The 17,553-nt window shown below is 40.2% G+C and overlaps 2 protein-coding genes and 1 long non-coding RNA gene across 8 annotated transcripts in view; 2 read left to right on the plus strand and 1 right to left on the minus strand.

Annotated features, from left to right (window-relative positions):
- The window catches only part of il1rapl2 (interleukin 1 receptor accessory protein-like 2), a 483,040-nt gene that overhangs the window by 361,930 nt on the left and 103,557 nt on the right, over positions 1–17,553 (plus strand). The gene's annotated exons all lie outside the window — the stretch shown is intronic.
- LOC147337545 (uncharacterized) lies at positions 720–2,455 on the minus strand. 2 transcript variants are annotated; one of them, XR_015131018.1, is made up of 3 exons: positions 2,321–2,455; positions 1,387–1,576; positions 720–1,248 (listed from the first exon to the last, which is right to left on the minus strand). It is a non-coding gene; the product is annotated as an uncharacterized LOC147337545 (long non-coding RNA). The 2 variants fall into 2 exon arrangements; XR_015131019.1 differs by having other exon boundaries at positions 1,387–2,057.
- LOC147337546 (uncharacterized) lies at positions 6,977–8,965 on the plus strand. Its single transcript, XM_086305901.1, has 2 exons — positions 6,977–7,478; positions 8,369–8,965. The coding sequence occupies exons 1-2, from the start codon at positions 7,219–7,221 to the stop codon at positions 8,637–8,639; spliced, it is 531 nt and encodes a 176-aa protein (XP_086162027.1). The 5' UTR covers positions 6,977–7,218; the 3' UTR covers positions 8,640–8,965.

Below are 17,553 nucleotides of genomic sequence, written 5' to 3' on the forward strand. Positions count from 1 at the left end.
CTTTCTTTCTCCCTGTAGCATCTTTCTCCATTTCTTTCTGTCTCTGAGCATACAGATAAGTGAATATGAAACAGACATCATTATATTTCCCAGTCCTTTGCAAACACAAATCTTACACCCCTCGGCTAAGCAATGAATATTTTCTCTGTGTTTTACACTCCTTGTTTTTGAGCACACACACACACACACACACACACACACACATGCACTATTCAATTCCATTACAAAGAGCACTGTCATCAGTTTCTCACTTTCGCAGTAGTGATTCCTTCATATTGTTTTAGGAGCATTATTTAGATTTTTTTATAAACATCTTCAGAAAACTTCTCTTTTGCACCTCAGCTACTTCTTACTTGAAGTTGTTTGTAATGTTTAGCACTTTTTGCCACGCAGATGCTGGAGGATCTGGGATGTACTGTAATGACTCTAAGGTTAAACAGTTTGTAGAAAGTACTGTGCAAGCTCATTTACATTACAGGTGCTGTAGTCAGCACACACTGGCTTAGCTACTGACTACACATGCTAATTATCCAGAGATTTCTATTAGCAATTCCTGTGAATCAACTCTGAGTCATGACCTCCTCTTTAACATGTTTGTTTTTCCGAGCTGCACAAAACTCTCCAAGGGATTTTTCTTCAGTCAGTACTGACAAACTGGACAAACTAGTAGATTTCTTTTTAAAGGCAAAACATGTTTTTTATTAAATATTTCAACCAGTTAATCAGCTTTCTTGAAATTTGATTCATATGTCCAGGGGCTAAGGTGATAATCTGTGAAGTATTTCTGCTGGTGAGCTTCCCCAGTCTGCCATTCAATCCAGTGTATGCCGTGGAGATAAACACTCAGCATGTCAGGTAGTAATATTACCACATGGTCCTGCCCCCACAAATTAATGCTTGTCCATTCAAAGAAACATGATCCTGCGTGGTCCAAAAGAGAAGAATTACTGGTTTTAAACAGAGAGATCTGAGTTCTTTGTGAAACTTCATGAGCATACTGAAGCAATAATTACATGGGCAGCAGTACAGCAGTAACAGTAACAAGATCCTGGGTTTGAATCCATCAACTCGCTCGGCCTTCCAACGTGGAGTTTGCATGTTCTCCCCGTGTTTGCGTGGGTTCCCTCTGGGTACTCCACAGTCCAAACACATGCAGTTAGTGTGGTTAGGTAAGCTGGTGATTCTAAATTGCCCACAGGTGCGAATGGTTGGATGTCTTTCTGTTCCAGCCCTGTGACAAACTGTAACCTGAAAGAAAGAAGGAAAGACTGAACGTTTTAGCTGCCTATTCTCAAACTGCCAACTTTCACAATCTATTCATTGGAGCCATTGGAACAGAAAAACACTACTTGTTTTTTTAACAAAGTTAAAAGGACTGTCACTTACGTAGCAGTGCTCATGTGAATAAATGCATGTAAAGTATCTGTCGTTTTCATCAGTGTTGATCCTTTTGATGCTGCAGGACTTTTTGTAGACGCGCATCTATTGAGCACCATGCATAAGCACACACTGTATGTGTGGTAAGGTTTTTTAACTGATCATCAGCAAATGGGTGTTCACAACATGTTTCACAGAACTGAGAAAATAAGAGCCAAACAGTAAAAACATACTGCAAGTTACTTCAGTGCTGATACTTTACTTAGTTTAGAATACAAGCGAACAAACTGCAGATACAGTAATAATACATCAATAGCAAATTATGGACTTAGCTAAACTGAACTGGAGCCACACAAAGTCCCAGATTCATATCTTTAGTTAGCACACGATTAAATGTAGGTAGTCATCAGAATAAACTATTTATGCCCCAAAATAATAACTTTAAGTCATTTCAGTGTTTATATTTTTCCATTTTGTGACATGGAAAATTTACACTGTAAAATGTCAGATTTGATTAAATTTGGTCCAATGACATATGTTCTGCCCTCGCACTTAACTAGGCAGACAGACAACCATCATCCCATGTAGAAAAACCACACCGTTGTTCCTTTCTGGTGGATTTATTTGATTGGATGCATAGCATGGCTTTGTCGAAATACATGAATGGATGAATGGTAAAACTGTAAACAAACACAAAATATCCCATGTGAGCTAATATAAGCAAACATTCTTACAATTAGAAGATGCTATGACCTGTTACTATGCAAAGCAAAGCAGAACGAAACAAGCTAACAAGCTAACGTTAGCGGTTAGCTAGCGCTAATTAGCGTTTAGGCTAATGACTAATAAAGCACATCATTGAGTCAATTTGCTTTCTCAAAATATCACAAACAACACACGGTAGTTAGTGCTAACATAAAACACAACAATACTGCCAACTTACAGACTGTGCTGGCTTAAGAGGTAGCATAGGCAGGCACAGGAGTAGCAAACTGTCCTTCTCCCGTTAGACAGGAAGTAATGAGAAGTAGCACTTCCGGTAGAATGTCAAAATAAAATGAACAGTGTGCCAGAAACGAATAAAGATTGCATGAACTTGTATAACACTACATAACATGAGTGGTGACTCTTAAGGAGCCAGAACAACATATACATGATTGATATACATTCAGTTTATACCAAGCAAAATTTCCTTAATGAATAATTATTTGAAATAATGAAAATAAAATAAATTTTCATATATTTCACTTACATTTCACTCCAAATTATTGCTTCATGTTTACGAGTGCAAATGCATTTTTTGCAGTGTATGGAGCATTACAATAGTTTTAGTTCAATCTTAATAAATATTGCAGGACTAAACTTAATACTAAAAAAGTAAGCAAAGCTCGAGTTCAGACAATAATTCTGATGGCTAAAGAACCAAATGGGACAGGCAAAAAAAAAGCTTGAGTTCCATAAATACAATCAAAGAAATTTCTCATGCTTTATTATTTACCCTGAAAAGGTGTAGTGTTGCAATAGTGAAAAAATATTTTGTATATATTATCGCCTGTATCTCTTAACCTCTCTAAATTTGTCTCTCTTAGATGAGTCATAAATAAATGTTAAAAGAAGACGATTAAGTAGAATTAGAAGCAGCAAAACAGGAAAAACAGTTTAGTGAAAAAAAGAGATGCATGAATATAATTCCCAGGAAAAGGTTTGATTTTAAAGCAGAGGTTATGATGGTGACAAGTAATTTAATTTGATATTATTTGACATGGATAAATTGGGTCAATATTACAAAGAGCTGCTAAACGTTAAACTGTGGCTACACGTCTCTCTTTGTACGTCCCTCTCATGGGTTACAGGTCTGGTTAAATGACTCTGAAATGACAGAACCAATTAATTTAAAGAATTTATACACGGACAACCATAATGAAAGGCACTCCTATAACTCTTATCCAATTTGTGCATGTGGAAACAGCTACCATACAAGATGAACGCAACTGTCACACCTGTGAGAAACAACAGACGTTGTTGCCTTTGTTTTATTAGACCATTTATAGTGCTGAGAAAATAAGGCAGAAGTATGACTCTTACATGGCACTCAGTTCTTCTGGAGTGTGAACACGACACTTTCCTGAATATTTCATGCCTGTGTAAGCACTCCTCGAGATGTATCTTTGAGTGTCTGTGACTCAACTGCTGTATGATGTGAAGATGAAACCCAAGAGGAGCTGGTCTCCACTCAGGAAGTATCTGTACTGTGCAGACACGGTGTAGCCTCAGTTATTGTTGTTGGTCTGTGATGCCCTGTGTTCCATGGCCCTTAAGTGGCTGAGACGAGCACAATGAGTGCATGGTTGTGTCAAAAAACACACAGCAATCCACAAACAGTGTTTACACAATTTCCAGGAAAGGCAAACTCGCAATGAAAAGAATGAACCGGCAGTTTTCCGTTAAATCTCTGCTGCTCATTTAGCATTTCATATCACCCTCTGCAAATCTGACTGCATGAGAGTCTTTTGGCTGCTCTTTTATCTTTTCCTTATGGCACAGGATCACTGCTAGTAACTAGAGATGGACCGATCCGATATTACGTATCGGTATCGGTCCGATACTGACCTAAATTACTGGATCGGATATCGGAGAAAAATAAAAAATGTAATCCGATCCATTAAATATCACGAAAGCACCTCACAAAACTTGCAACACGCCGTAACTCGCCTCAGAACGTCGGAGCAGTATGTATCACGTGATAGAGCAGCTGTGGCATGCGGGACCTGTCGGTGGTCTGGATAGCATTTGGAGCTTCGCTAGCAACCTGGCATTTCATCTCCGACAAAGTTATCCCCGAGAGAAGTAAAGCAAGTGTGTAAGTCCATCTCTGAATGTTTGTAAAGCATTCCCACGTTAAGCTTAACGAGCGACTGCCTCTCGCTCTCCGGCTGCTACTTCAATCGTGAAACTGCTAATGATCAGCTGATCGGCTTTTCTGTCGTGAGTCTCTCTTGTTTGTTTTTGGTCCACTTTGCGCCAGAAAGAGCAAACCAGCGGCTGAACAACAGCAGCACGTTTAAGCTTGATAAGCTGTTGTTACAATTTATTTAATATTACTTTCTACACCAGGATCTTTTTCTACGTAGCTGACGGCTGGTAACTGTGCAGGGGCGGATCTAGCAAAGTTTAGCCAGGGGGGCCGATAGGGCATTAACTGGGAAAAGGGGGCACAAAGACATACTTTTCTTTCTTATTCTCATTTAAAATGTCTAGCTTTTAATAAATAATTATCTGACACCCAAAGTTTTAATTTGATGTAAAATGAATAGAAGTCAATTACTGTATATAGTGACTATTAAGTCTAATATATATACCCTAGTAAGCTATAGTACATTTTCCTTTGGGAAGGTACCATCTGTGCAGTCTGCAATTTTGTTGAAGAAAGATGTTGAATCTATTTAATATTTCTTGAAAAATAATTGATTTCTGTGCATTTTTTTTCACACTGCATCAAATTAAGGTTGATTACGTTGATTAAGCATCATGAGGTGGAGCGTGAGGGGTGGTTCCCTATTTTTTATTTATTTATTTTTGTTGTTGCTGGGAGTTGGAACCCTATTAGTTAGGTTGCTTAATATTTACGCTAAGTACTCTTTAAAATACCAGAATAGGGAGGATGGTGTAGGTCTAAGTTTATTAGATTGATCAGTATTGCTGAACTATGAAATATTTTTTTTGTATACAGGTATAACAGAATAGCTTTAGTGTAGTTGTTGTTTTAAACTTGAGTATGAACTTGCAGACTTGCAAAATGCAGCAAGATATTTTAAAAAACAGTTTTGTTGATTAAAAAACACTATATCGGATTCATATCGGTATCGGCAGATATCCAAATTTATGATATCGGTATCGGTATCGGACATAAAAAAGTGGTATCGTGCCATCTCTACTAGTAACACTTCTCATTTTAGATTACCCGAGCCTTCAAAGCCACAGGCTTCAACCTTGCTTGTCAGTGTGGCGACTCCCACGTGGATCTCCTCGTTTGATGGCATAACCACTCATTTAAACAATTTGTTGTTGGCGTTAGCTCAAGGCTAAATAAAAAGGGTCTGTTGGTGCCACAGTGCTGGTATGAATTTGCACAAGGTAACACACAAACCTTTAATGAAAGGTATTCAGACATCAGCAGCAGTAGACACAGCTAGAACCACTTGGACACAGTTCAAACCCCCCTCTGTACCGAGCATGTGTGTGTGCTATTAGCAGATGGGGACAGCGGCAGGTTGTATGTGCGGCTGTGCCCACATATGTGTGTTGTAGGAGGTCCTCAGTGCTTCCTCAGTGCTCTTCATAAAATGACCTCGGGAGTTGTGGGTGTTGACATTTTGGAGCCTAGCCAGCCTAAGAGCTCTCTAAACAGACATAACGCATCGCTGCAAAAGCCCTTTGTGACCTGTAAGGTATCCGTGTGTGGGTGGGGGAGTTTCCATTCAAGCATCCCCTGAGAGCCTTTGAGCTTCTTCTAAAAACTTTTCAAGCTTCAGGTTAGTGAACTTACTGGAGCAACGTAGTTGTTAAAATGTAGCATGTTCCTCATAGGAGTTTGTGGAGCGCAAAAAGGGGCTGAAAGACTGGATGTAGTCAAAGGAAGGGGGGAAAAAGCTTGAGATGAATAGCATTATCACGTCATGGCTTGCTAAAAGTTTGACATTTTGTGTACAGCTTGCTCTACAACCCCCAAGTCGCCACTTGGCCTTCTCAGTATTACAGATAACTGTGGTCACTAAAAACAAACAGTCAAAGTGAGAAAACGTGTTAACTTTTGTTCTCAGAATTTGTCTCAGTAGTCTGACTATCCAGTTGTTAAGTGATGATGTATGAAACCTGCTTCCAGGTCCGAACTACTCTGTGTTTATTAAGGCTGTTGTGTTTTTAACATGTTTTAATGCTTTGTATCTTGTTCTATTTAATCTCAACAAGCCCCTAAAAACAGTCAGTGATCACTGTCGGCCTCTCTCAGTTTTTATCATCACTGTTCATTTTAAAGCTCAGTCTTTAACTACAGCCCAGCCCCTGCAGCAGTATATTAATGACTAACCTCGTATTGTGGATGGATTATCTCAGTTGTTCTCCTGACTGAAGTTTGGTCCGTTTACAGCATCCTGCCATGCGATTGCATTTGTCCCTAACCATCAGGAACCCTCACGTTAACTTTTATCGAGTGGGGGAAAAAAAGTCACAACACTGATGAATCCTTGTCTCAGTGCAATCCTTCACATCCTTTGGTTTCTATCACTTCTGCAGCTGTTGTCATTGCTAATGTATTTGCTTAGATTTTGTGTTTAAAATATTGCATTTTTCTATTTGGTGATGTTTTTAAGCTGTAGCATGTTTGACCTCTCAGGCTCACCAGAGAATTCTGGTAGAAAGAAAAAACAAAGTCATGACCTAAAAACATTTTTCAGTGGCACTAACCCCTCTATACAATATTGATACATCACAACTTTCATTAAAACTGAATAACGTGTAGCACTGCTTGAATAAAAATAAATGCTACAGACACATTTATATACACAATAAAAGTTGCCTGGTTGCTGTAGCTAAAGACTAACGGTGTGTTCACACCGAACGCGATGGACGCGAATAAAACGCCCCAAACGCCCCTAATTTGACGCGTGTACATTCGCGTCTCAACGCGTGTCCAAGAAAAATCCATCGCGCGTCAAAATATGATATTTTGACGCGCGTGAACCGGAAATGTGGGAGGAATGTGGGAGGGAGTTGTGCCAGACCGGTATCTTTGCAAGATGGCAGCTATCGAGCTAGCGCTTGAAGAGAGAGTCTCCCTTCTCTATGTACTGTGGAGAGCAGAGCAGCAGCGTAAAAGACGTCCTCGCCGTACCTGGGTCCATCAGGTCCTCCAGAGGCATGAGCAGTTTGGTGAGTTTCACCACTTGCTCCAGGAGCTGCGCCTGGATGACGGCCGATTCCAGCGCTATCACCGTCGGCCAGTTTGAGGACCTGCTTTCCCTCGTCGGTCCCAGCATTGCCCGCCTAGACACCAACTACAGACGCTCAATCCCACCTGCAGAGCGCCTGTCCGTCTGCCTGAGGTTAGTAAAACTATTTAATACGGTAGTCCTTTATTGATATCTGTGCTAATATGCTAATCCATCCAGTTATACACTGCTAACATGGATGTGCTATGCTAACAGTGAATGCTGTCGGTGTTTACTGAAAGCAAACTGTGGTACAGAGACGACTCTTTATAATATTTCTAGTGATACTCAGAAGGTCTCATCAAGTCCCGATTTAATTCGATTTATGCTGTTATCAGTGTTTGAATGATAGCATGGCTGTGGTGTCACATCAATGTATGCGCTCGGTGTTTGCTGATATCAAACTGTAGCATTAGGACCACTGAGTTAACCTTTGTAGTGATACTCACTCCTTTTTATTTAGACCTGGTTTAATTCTGGGATAGTTGAATATTTGTATATAATCCCTGCAGCTGTCAGACTCTATAGCAGGGGTCACAGCCTTTATTAAAACAGAGTTAGATAAAACTGTGAACAGTTTGGTTCATCTCTAGTTACATGGTTCTATCTTGATAAGCTATGTCTTATCACAGATTAATTTTTCAAAAATATTAATGATTTAAGCAAGGAAAGGGCTACATGTCAACATACAACTCTTTATTTCTATTAATGTCTTACTTCATTCCTACCTGATTGACATGTTTAGGAATTATGAGTGATTGGCTCACTGTAGTTGTGAAAGTTGCTACCAATCAAATTATGATATGTTAAAGTTAAAACAAAACACAACTGTTTTAGATATTATCTAATATACATTTTGTAATTATCCTTATAATTACAAAAGGTTTTATGTAAGATTCATGTTTTGTGATTTAAATCTGACATCACAAAAGTATTTTGGAATTTGAATGATGTATTTTGTAACTGCAGTACACATAATACTGATTTTGAACAATTTTGTCCAGGTTCCTTGTCACCGGGGACTCCTTCAGGACCATCGCGTTCAGTTTCAGAGTCGGTGTGTCCACGGTGAGCCAGATCACCCCCCAGGCAGCGACGTCCATCTGGGACTGTCTAGTGGACGACTTCATGGCTGTGCCTTCACCTGGAGACTGGCGCTCCATCACAGAGGGATTCCAGGAGCGCTGGAACTTTCCTCTGTGCTGTGCAGCTCTGGATGGGAAGCACATCCAGACAAAGGCACCCCATATATCATATAGGAGACACACACATTGATATACACTAAATATTCATTTCATTTCTTTTTTGTGGTGCCCAAATTGATGCACCTGCTTGATTTTGTTTAAACAATTATTGCACACTTTCTGTAAATCCAGTAAACTTCTTTTCACTTCTCAAATATCACTGTGTGTGTCTCCTGTATGATATTTAACTGACATTTTTTATTGTAACAACCAACAATTTATACAGGAAAATAATGTCTATTAACAAGGTTGCCCAAACTTCTGCATCCCACTGTATCAGTATATTTTGTCATTAGTATAATATGAAATAAATTCTACATGTGTCAAGTCGTGTGCCAACATTTGCTGTGTAGTAGAACTGAGACATTAGTCATTATAAACATTTATTTGAAATAATATTAAGTCTCAAACAGAAAAACATTAAACATAAATATATAAAATATAAGAATTTACAGAGAGACAGGAATAAAAAGGACCAGCTGCTCTCCAGAGCAGGAACAAGGCTGAGGAGGAAATGCTCCATTGGAGACTGGTGTGGCCTCTTCAGGGACTCCAGGATGGCCAGCTCCACCGCCGATGGACCGTCCTGGGACCCGTCCCTCATCTGCCTCGGAGCCGTCCTCCTCTGTGGGCCTGTAAAACAGCACAAAACACAAAGAAATGAGAAGGCTGCTACTAGATTTTAATTTCAACATTGAAAAAAAAAAAAAACAATAACAGGATATAATCAGATTGGTTGTAGATATTTAGTAAAGGTGATCACAAGGGAATCCCACCGACTAAAAAGGTATCAGTGCTTGCTGTACATATCTGTGGGTGCAGCAGCAGGAGCTCAGGGACTGGGGATGCTCTGCTGCAGAATCAGTTGGTTCTATCAATACAGTATTAAATGTTAAAAGGTTCGATATAATAATCGTAGAGTAGACAGTGGTCCCTCATTTATTGCAGGGGTTCTCAGAATAACTAGCCCCTGGTCACAGTTCTCACAATTGATTCTCAAAGTGCAAACCTTTGTAGATTGCAAAACGTAAAAGTATTATTATGCCGCGGTTTGTCTTCATCTGCCCGCCACTTTCGTGCGCCTTTTTCCCTCACGGTGCAGGTGTCTATTTCCGAATGAGGCTCATAGTTATGGGTGTTTTTGTGCTGTTCTTTCTATTGGACGCGATGGTTATCAAAACCAAACGTGATAAATTTGGCAAGCGCAGGAGATTTGTCAATCAGGCTGCAGAATGCAATGCTGTACTGTGCAATAAAAAATCAGCGAAAAAGCAAAGCAGTGACGGATGAACAGCGGGACCACTGTGTGCTGTTTATTAATAAACAATAAAATATATTCCTAAATGATAACATGCATAAAAGCAGAACGGTATTTGTACGTCAGTGGGAAAATAGCGGTGGCTTGCTAGCTTTTGTGCGGCTTCCCCGGGTCAGTGAAAACTTTCAAAAGAGAAATGAATGAACTTACCAGGTTGCCCGATCTCTTCACATATCTTCCTCCAAGCTCGGTCCTTTTTATTCCTGTCTCGGTACTGAAAGCAGCTGGTGTTGTACAGCTCCGAGTTGTTTGCTACCGCATTGATTAGCCTTCCCCTCCATTGAAGTATGAAAGGCTTTGGCTGGATCTGCCCCTTTGACCTAGGTAACAGCCACGTCACCAGGCTCCTGATTGGTTGTCGCGGCGCGATTTGACGCTGGAGTTCAGATTTTTCCAACTCGAGCGGTAGACGCGAAACGCGCGTATGCACAAAATGCAACACAAAAACTCACGCGCGTGGTTTTATTCGCGAGTCAAACGCGCCAGACGCGCTACACTGACGCGCGTTTCACGCGTTTTGGCGTTTTCGCGACGCAAATCTGCTTCCGAATTTTCGCGGGACCCGCAATCGCGCGTCATCGCGCCTTTCCATTGACTTTACATGTAAACCTGACGCTCTATTCGCGTCCATCGCGTTCGGTGTGAACACACCGTAAAAGACAAAGTTATTTAAATCCTCTCTACACTAGTGTCATTGATTTTCATAGATAATGGTATTCATTCTCCTGGTCTGCCCAGGTGGCATCAATAGTGACTTAACAATATTCAGCTTTTATATTCAGATCAATACATCCTAATCCCCAACATTGATTTTACATGCTGAATATGTATGTCAGTGAAATGTGCCCCTTGTCACTTTCTGTTTGTTGTCCATTTGTTCCCTGTGCATGTGGAACACACAGAAGATTATACCAGATCAACACATGAGCATTTCTTGGTATGGATGTGGGAGGCATGATACTGGGGTAGGACACACATTCTAAGTGTTAAGTGTGTTTACATTGTTCTTTGGTACCCAGTCTTGTGTGTGGTGCGAACAAAAAACCCTCTGTAATAACTTTGGATGGTGAACAAACATAAGTTAGAATAAATCAAGAAATGTCAGGGTTCAGATTCCCAGTCATAGAAAGTCCTCTGACGGGATAGAACCGCGACTATGTGTCTCTGTTAGGCAGCACCTACATGTTATCTCCCAAACTGCTCGTCCACCTCCTGCCTCAGTCGCCCTCTCGGGCTCGCAGCTTATGTACCAAACCTGAGGAAGACGTTAAACTGAGCTGGATTAAAATGACTTGTGTTCAAATCACAAATGCATTGTGAGTCATCAGGATTCTGCATTTACGAGCTTATCAAGCTTGTTTTTTATTTTTCCATTTGAAAGACACAAGCTGAAGATTTATATAATTTTTTGTAAATGATGACATATGTGTGCACGTGATGTACGTAGACGTATAGTTAAAGGTTAGGTATGACCTCTCTGCTGACAAAATATGTGAGTGAGAGACAGAGAAAAGGAGATTTTGTCACTGTCTGGACCCCACTCACCACTCTCACTGTTCATTGGCTCTCTCCCCTCCTGTTAATGTCTATGTGTATAAAAATGAAAAATGCATTAATGGCTGAATACGGCCTAGAGAGTGACAGTGCATTGACTGATGACGGAATGAACAAGCTCATTATTAAAGGTCTTATCACCCCTCTGCAGATGCACTTACACACATGCGCACACACACACATGCGCTCACACAGAGTGTGAGAGAGAGACCTCAGTTGTTCAATGTCATGAATGCGTTTGTCATCATAATCAACACTTTGGCCTAAAATCACCTTTTTGAAAAGTTTTAAAAGGACCTTTTGTAGATCAGTGTTGTCCAAAGTACAAAAGCTCAGATGTGATTTCTCTGTAAACACGTAGAGACACACATAATGGTGCGAGTGGTGCAGTGTTGGCGCTGCTAGTTTAAGTGAAAAAGACGTGGAAAGACAGTCGAGGAAGTCATCTTAATGACTGAATGTTGAAAAAATAAATCTGCTTGATGTATTTTCATCAGCTGTAATACAAACAAACAAACAATCATACGTTCATCTGCGATTATCAGAATCATCATTCAGGGTGTTACATTTTCGAACACCATCATGCTTTCCCAGTTTACAGAAAGATGAATCTGCCAGCTCATACCAAACCTTCATGACAAACTTTATAGTCAGAGGCTGTTTATCTGTTTTTAAGGTGGTTACATCCTCATATCCCTTAAACATTCATGATGTTGTGATTATATAACCTGTAGGTAACTCAGAGTCATGTAGAAAATGGCAATTTAGATATTTATCTAATTACCAGGAAAATGGACACAGTCTAACAAGGTGCATGGATACAACACTAATGCAGCAGATATGAGAATAATTCTGCTCCATTTAAATTCAGACCTTCACATAGTTTTTCCAATTATTAATAATCAGTATTGACTGGTAATTATATATAACAGCTGGGGGAACTGCTTCCATAACAGTAATGGTATTAGCCAGACTCATTCATTATGATGCGCATAAAGTATAAATAAATATATCCAAATGCAGCTTAGTCTGTTTTTTTTTTTCTTACCAAGCAGAGGGACCAAGCTAGACTTGACCCAAAATGCAATAGAAAATTTTACATTTTTAATACATTTTGAAGCAGTTACAGTAATGAAAATACATCAAAGGTGTCACTTTAGCTCATCGTGCTATTTATCCCCCCCCCCCCCTCCCTTTTTTTTTTATTTTTACCACGATTAACCAGATTGGACCAAAGATGTACGATGTAAATGTCTAAAATATAATATATTAGTTTTCTTTTTAATTTGTACCATCCTGAATGTTTTCAGCAAACACATATTGCCAGCCAGACACCAGATGATCAATTTTGCACATCCTTAAAGTTCATTTTAGTGTCATTATTTAACTATGGTAATGTTACTGATTGTCATTTTGTTAGCTAATGCTACAACTATTTCTATAGTGAAATCAGAAAACAGGAATATAAAAGTAAGAATTTATAATAATGGAAAATGGAAAAGCTTTAGGGCGCCGGCCCTTTGAGATGCCTGCACTAGACTTACCGCTCAATCTTTATCCCCACCCTCACCTGCTATCACGAGCTTTGGGCAGTGGCTGCTCCTCCCTTAAAGAGGCTGAGGAGTTCAGCCACATGTTTTTAAAGAAATGGAAAACTTTGTTACTGATAGCAAAGCAAATAGTAAAATCCTCCCTTTTTATGCTTCCCTTAACTTTATTTTATCGAGCTACCTTCCACCAACCGATTTCTGATTTCCTTATATAAACTGTTCAGTCATTATGTTCTTTTATTTTCTTCTACTTAATCGATTGCTACTTGACTTGCTTTTATTGTGTGAAAATAATTCAAGAAGCTGATGCTTTACTTTCCACTTCGGCATCTTGACGGTTATTCAACCTGTTTAATACGAGCCATTGTGAGAGATTGAAAGCACTTTAGCGTACAGATAGCAGAAAGATAATTAGCTTAATCTCCATGGGTGGCTGAGTCCCCTTCAGCCACTATGATGGAAATAGTGTGCGTTCCCATCCATGCTGTCGGTGGGACCAGCGGCAGTTAGGTAACAGTCCCTTAACTGATTTGAATCAACTAATTAGAATCACTAACTACACTTCCTCCCTCCCTCTCTCTATCACACACAGATACACATGTCTGTGTTTCAAACTGGAGCTGCAGCAGCCAGCTGTGCTCGTCGATAGCTTCTCGTTATTCATATGCCGCTTATTATCTGTTTTAGTGTTCAGCTCTAAGTCATCGCGATTCTTTCTCTTTCAATAATTGTCTTATATTTCCTGCTCTCGCAGTTCTTAGGTATCATTTTTTGCAACTAGCCACAAGAGATCAAAAATCTCTGGGGGTCACAGTCTAATGGGTCTTCGTTGTGATCCTCAGAAGAGAATTTTACCTTCGACTGAGACTCATCGGCAGGCTTCAGTCACAGTTCCTGCATTAACGCCTGTTACAATTACATTTTAAATAAAAGGATGTATTTCATGGTATTTCTGTGATGTGTTAGTGAAAATGTGAATATAAGTTTTAAAGTTCCCTGAAAAGGTTTTGTAAAAAGTCGTTTTTACAGTTCACTGTATGTTTTTGTGTCGGGTGGCAATTCTAACACTGCAAAACAAACTATTTGAATAAACTGGAATTGAAATGAAATGTTCAATTTCCTTTCTGCAAAATGCAAAAGACAAAACGCCTAACCAGTCGGTTTTATAAGATGGAGAAAAGTAAAGTGACACTCTCTACACTTTCTGCCAGTTAAAACTGTTCACCTCGTACCTGTCATATCCAAGCTCGTCTGTGTTTTTCTTTTCATCTGCAAACCTCTCTCTCCCCTCCAGAGCCCTTCATTTTTAATATATGCCTTTAATCATTCAGCTCAATGTGCAGCGTTAAGGGAGAGCGTTTGTTTCCTCCATCAGGGTGTCCCTCCAGTGTGGCACTGCTCCTGAGCAGATGGTATCTGTGATAAGGACCTACAATGAATATGCATCCCTCACCTCGGCACTTGCACCGGGGTCACATTAAAGCCCATCGATCTCACACACACACTTGCTTTACACTGCGTCCTCCACCTTCGGGCCCGTTCCAAAGAGTGCTTGTTGCGTCAGAAATTGGCCTCGGCATATTTCACACAGCAGCAGATCATCACACTGACATTACAATAAAGCTAAACTGCCTGAGAGTCAGTTTTCTGTTACTACAAGGCTTTTTTTTCCCTTGCTCCTGATGATGATTCACGCTTCACATTTTCTTGGAAGATCTTAAAAAGGTCTAAGAATGTGTATGTTTGGAACAACACTTAAAGCAGTGCAACACACTTAAGCAAACCAGATAGTTTGTTTATAAAAACATGTTTTTTATTTAGCCGTCCCTCTGATATACCGTAATTCCCGGACTACAGAGCGCACCTGATTAAAAGCCGCATGCTCTAATTTTAGAAAGAAAATCAATTTTGTACTTGTACAAGGCCGCACCGGATTTTAAGCCGTATGCGTTTCACTTGTAATATGAGATATTTACACAGAAATATTACACGTGAGGATTTTTAACGTTTAATTTAATCCGTAAGGTAACATAAACATGGTAACATAAACGTTATGGTAACATACAAAAATACATACTGCAAATGCTTCTTTTCCTCGAACAGCAGCTGTAACACGGCTTCCTGTAAGTATACGTACGTATCAGTAACACACAAATTACGTTGCTTATGGTTTTTTTACGTAACAGTGCACAAACAACATTACAACTCTTAACAACCGGTAAAAATATATACCGTGCACAAAAAAATGCATTAGCCGCACGCAAGTATAAGCCGCAGTGTTCACAGTGTGGGAAAGAAGTAGCGGCTTATGACCCGAAAACTACAGTAGTCATTTCAAATCCCGTCCATCCTGGTCAGTCTGTTGCTTTAGATCAGGGCTGTCCAACTCCAGCCTCTGACTGACCAATTGATATATGTCCTCTTCGTCTCAGCCACCTCTCTCAGCACTCCTGTCTGCTTTCTTCATCTCATTTTTCTTTACTAACCTCTGTATTTGGAAAAAAAGCCTATCCTTCCTCATTCCACCACCAAGTCCCATCTTCTTGGCGCTGTCCCTCACCAAACTATGAACTAGTTACCGGTATCTGGAATCTCTTCTCTACCACCAGGAGCCTGATTCAACTCTGTGCAGCATTCTTTCATCTTCAACTAACACCATTTAATCCTTGCAGCTTTCTCAATTTACCAGTCATAGTCCCTACATTAACATTTAACGTCCCTACTCTCACCTCTGCTTTCCTGGCTTTCCTTCATTCCTGCTGCTTCTGAACACCCTGTCATAGAACCACAGCCGACCCGGCAGCATTTCCATGCTTTCCAGGATCTTTTATTCTTTCCAGTTGCTGTACAAACACTCGGCTGCAGCTTTGCAGCTCCCAGCCAGGCACATACCACCAACAACAACCACCATTCAGGAGCTGGCTCACCCTTTAAGCCGGTGAGGCGTGATTGCGGATGCCGCGAAAAAAAGTGATCTGAGTAACTCTGAATGCTACCAGTCAGGCTGCTCTGAGTATTTCACAAACTGCTGATCTGCTGGGATTTTCCAACACAACTATCTCTCGGGTTTATAGAGAATGATTCGAGGAAGAGAGAAACAGATATAGAAAAGAGAAGTGAACAGCAAAGAAAATGCCTTGATGATTTTAGAGGTCAGTAGAGAATAACCAGACTGCTTTGAACTGACAGGAAAGCGACATTAACTCAAATAACCACCGATTACATCCAATGAATGCAGACACGCATCAGATGTCTCAATTTCTACTGAGACATTCTTGTGGTAGGGTCAGACTTGGATCCATCCGTCCTCGTATCAATGGTTCACGCTGCTGCTGCTTGTAATAGTGTGGGGGATATTTTCTTGGTACACTTGGCTCCTTAGTACCAACTGAACATCTTTTTAATGGCACAGCCTGCTCGGGTATTGTTGCTAATCATGTCCATCCCTTTATGAGACAGTGTGCCCATTTTTAAGGTGTTTTCTATCAGGATAACACAACAACAGCAACTGTGTGATCCTGATACGTCAATTCAGACCAAAATCTTTGAGTAATGTTACCCACACTTGTAGTTTAATTTATGCAACAAAGTATTATGGGAGTTCTAAAGGATAAAGGGGTCCAACCCACTTCTAGCAACGTCTGTCTAATGAAGTGTCCAGTGACTGTACATCAACTGTTTCTGCTGACTGACTAAGGCAACTCTTTATCAAATCTAACTGATTGTAAAGTTAAAGATTTTAAACACCAGTAAGTACGTTTTCTCTTTGGTACGGTCACCTCGAGTTTTGGCAGCTCGTAATGAAAACACCAGCGTCAGTACGTCATTATGAATCTGATGTCTTTGTTTGTGTTGAATATCTCTGTCAAATGAACAAACTTGCAAACATTGCTGACGTATATTGACATCATTTCTGAAAGGTACCAGCTGACTCACAAGTCGCTCTCAAAGTATCCCAGCATAAAATGAATATGCATGTGTGACTCATGTACACACAGACACACTAGCAAATAAATAAATGCTCATGCATGGAAATTCACACTCATTTTTCACTAACATGTTCACACACCCACACAAGCTTATTTGCATATCAGTGGGTACGTTCGTGTCTGGCCTACATTCACAACAGTAACGCTGAATGCAAAGCTTACACGCATATATGAACACACAAGTGCACGCACTCTCTTTCTCGCTGAAAGTGTTCACTCCATCCACTGAGACAACACAGATAATTCACAGATAAACATGCATACATTTGCTGCAGTTGTGCACAGGTGGCACTTTTATTTTTACTTGTGCGTGAAAATAATTATAAACCGTCTCTGGAGCAACCCCAGCCTGTCCTTCTCTGGCAAACCTCTCCAGATCCTCCAGATTTAACTGCCTTCTAGCGAGGACCCTGGTCTTTGGTTCACCCGACAGATTTTAAAGTCAGGACGTTGTGCAGGCCAGTCAGCAACGCTCACTTTGAACTTCTGGAGGTCTTTCTTCACCAGGACGTGTGTTTTGGGTCATTGTCATGT

The sequence above is a fragment of the Aulonocara sp. 'chitande type north' Nkhata Bay genome, linkage group LG2 (assembly GCF_057382095.1).
Source record: "Aulonocara sp. 'chitande type north' Nkhata Bay isolate Kocher_YH1m ecotype deep benthic linkage group LG2, A_spYH_male_GT1.1, whole genome shotgun sequence".
In the NCBI taxonomy this organism is placed as follows: Eukaryota; Metazoa; Chordata; class Actinopteri; order Cichliformes; family Cichlidae; genus Aulonocara; species Aulonocara sp. 'chitande type north' Nkhata Bay.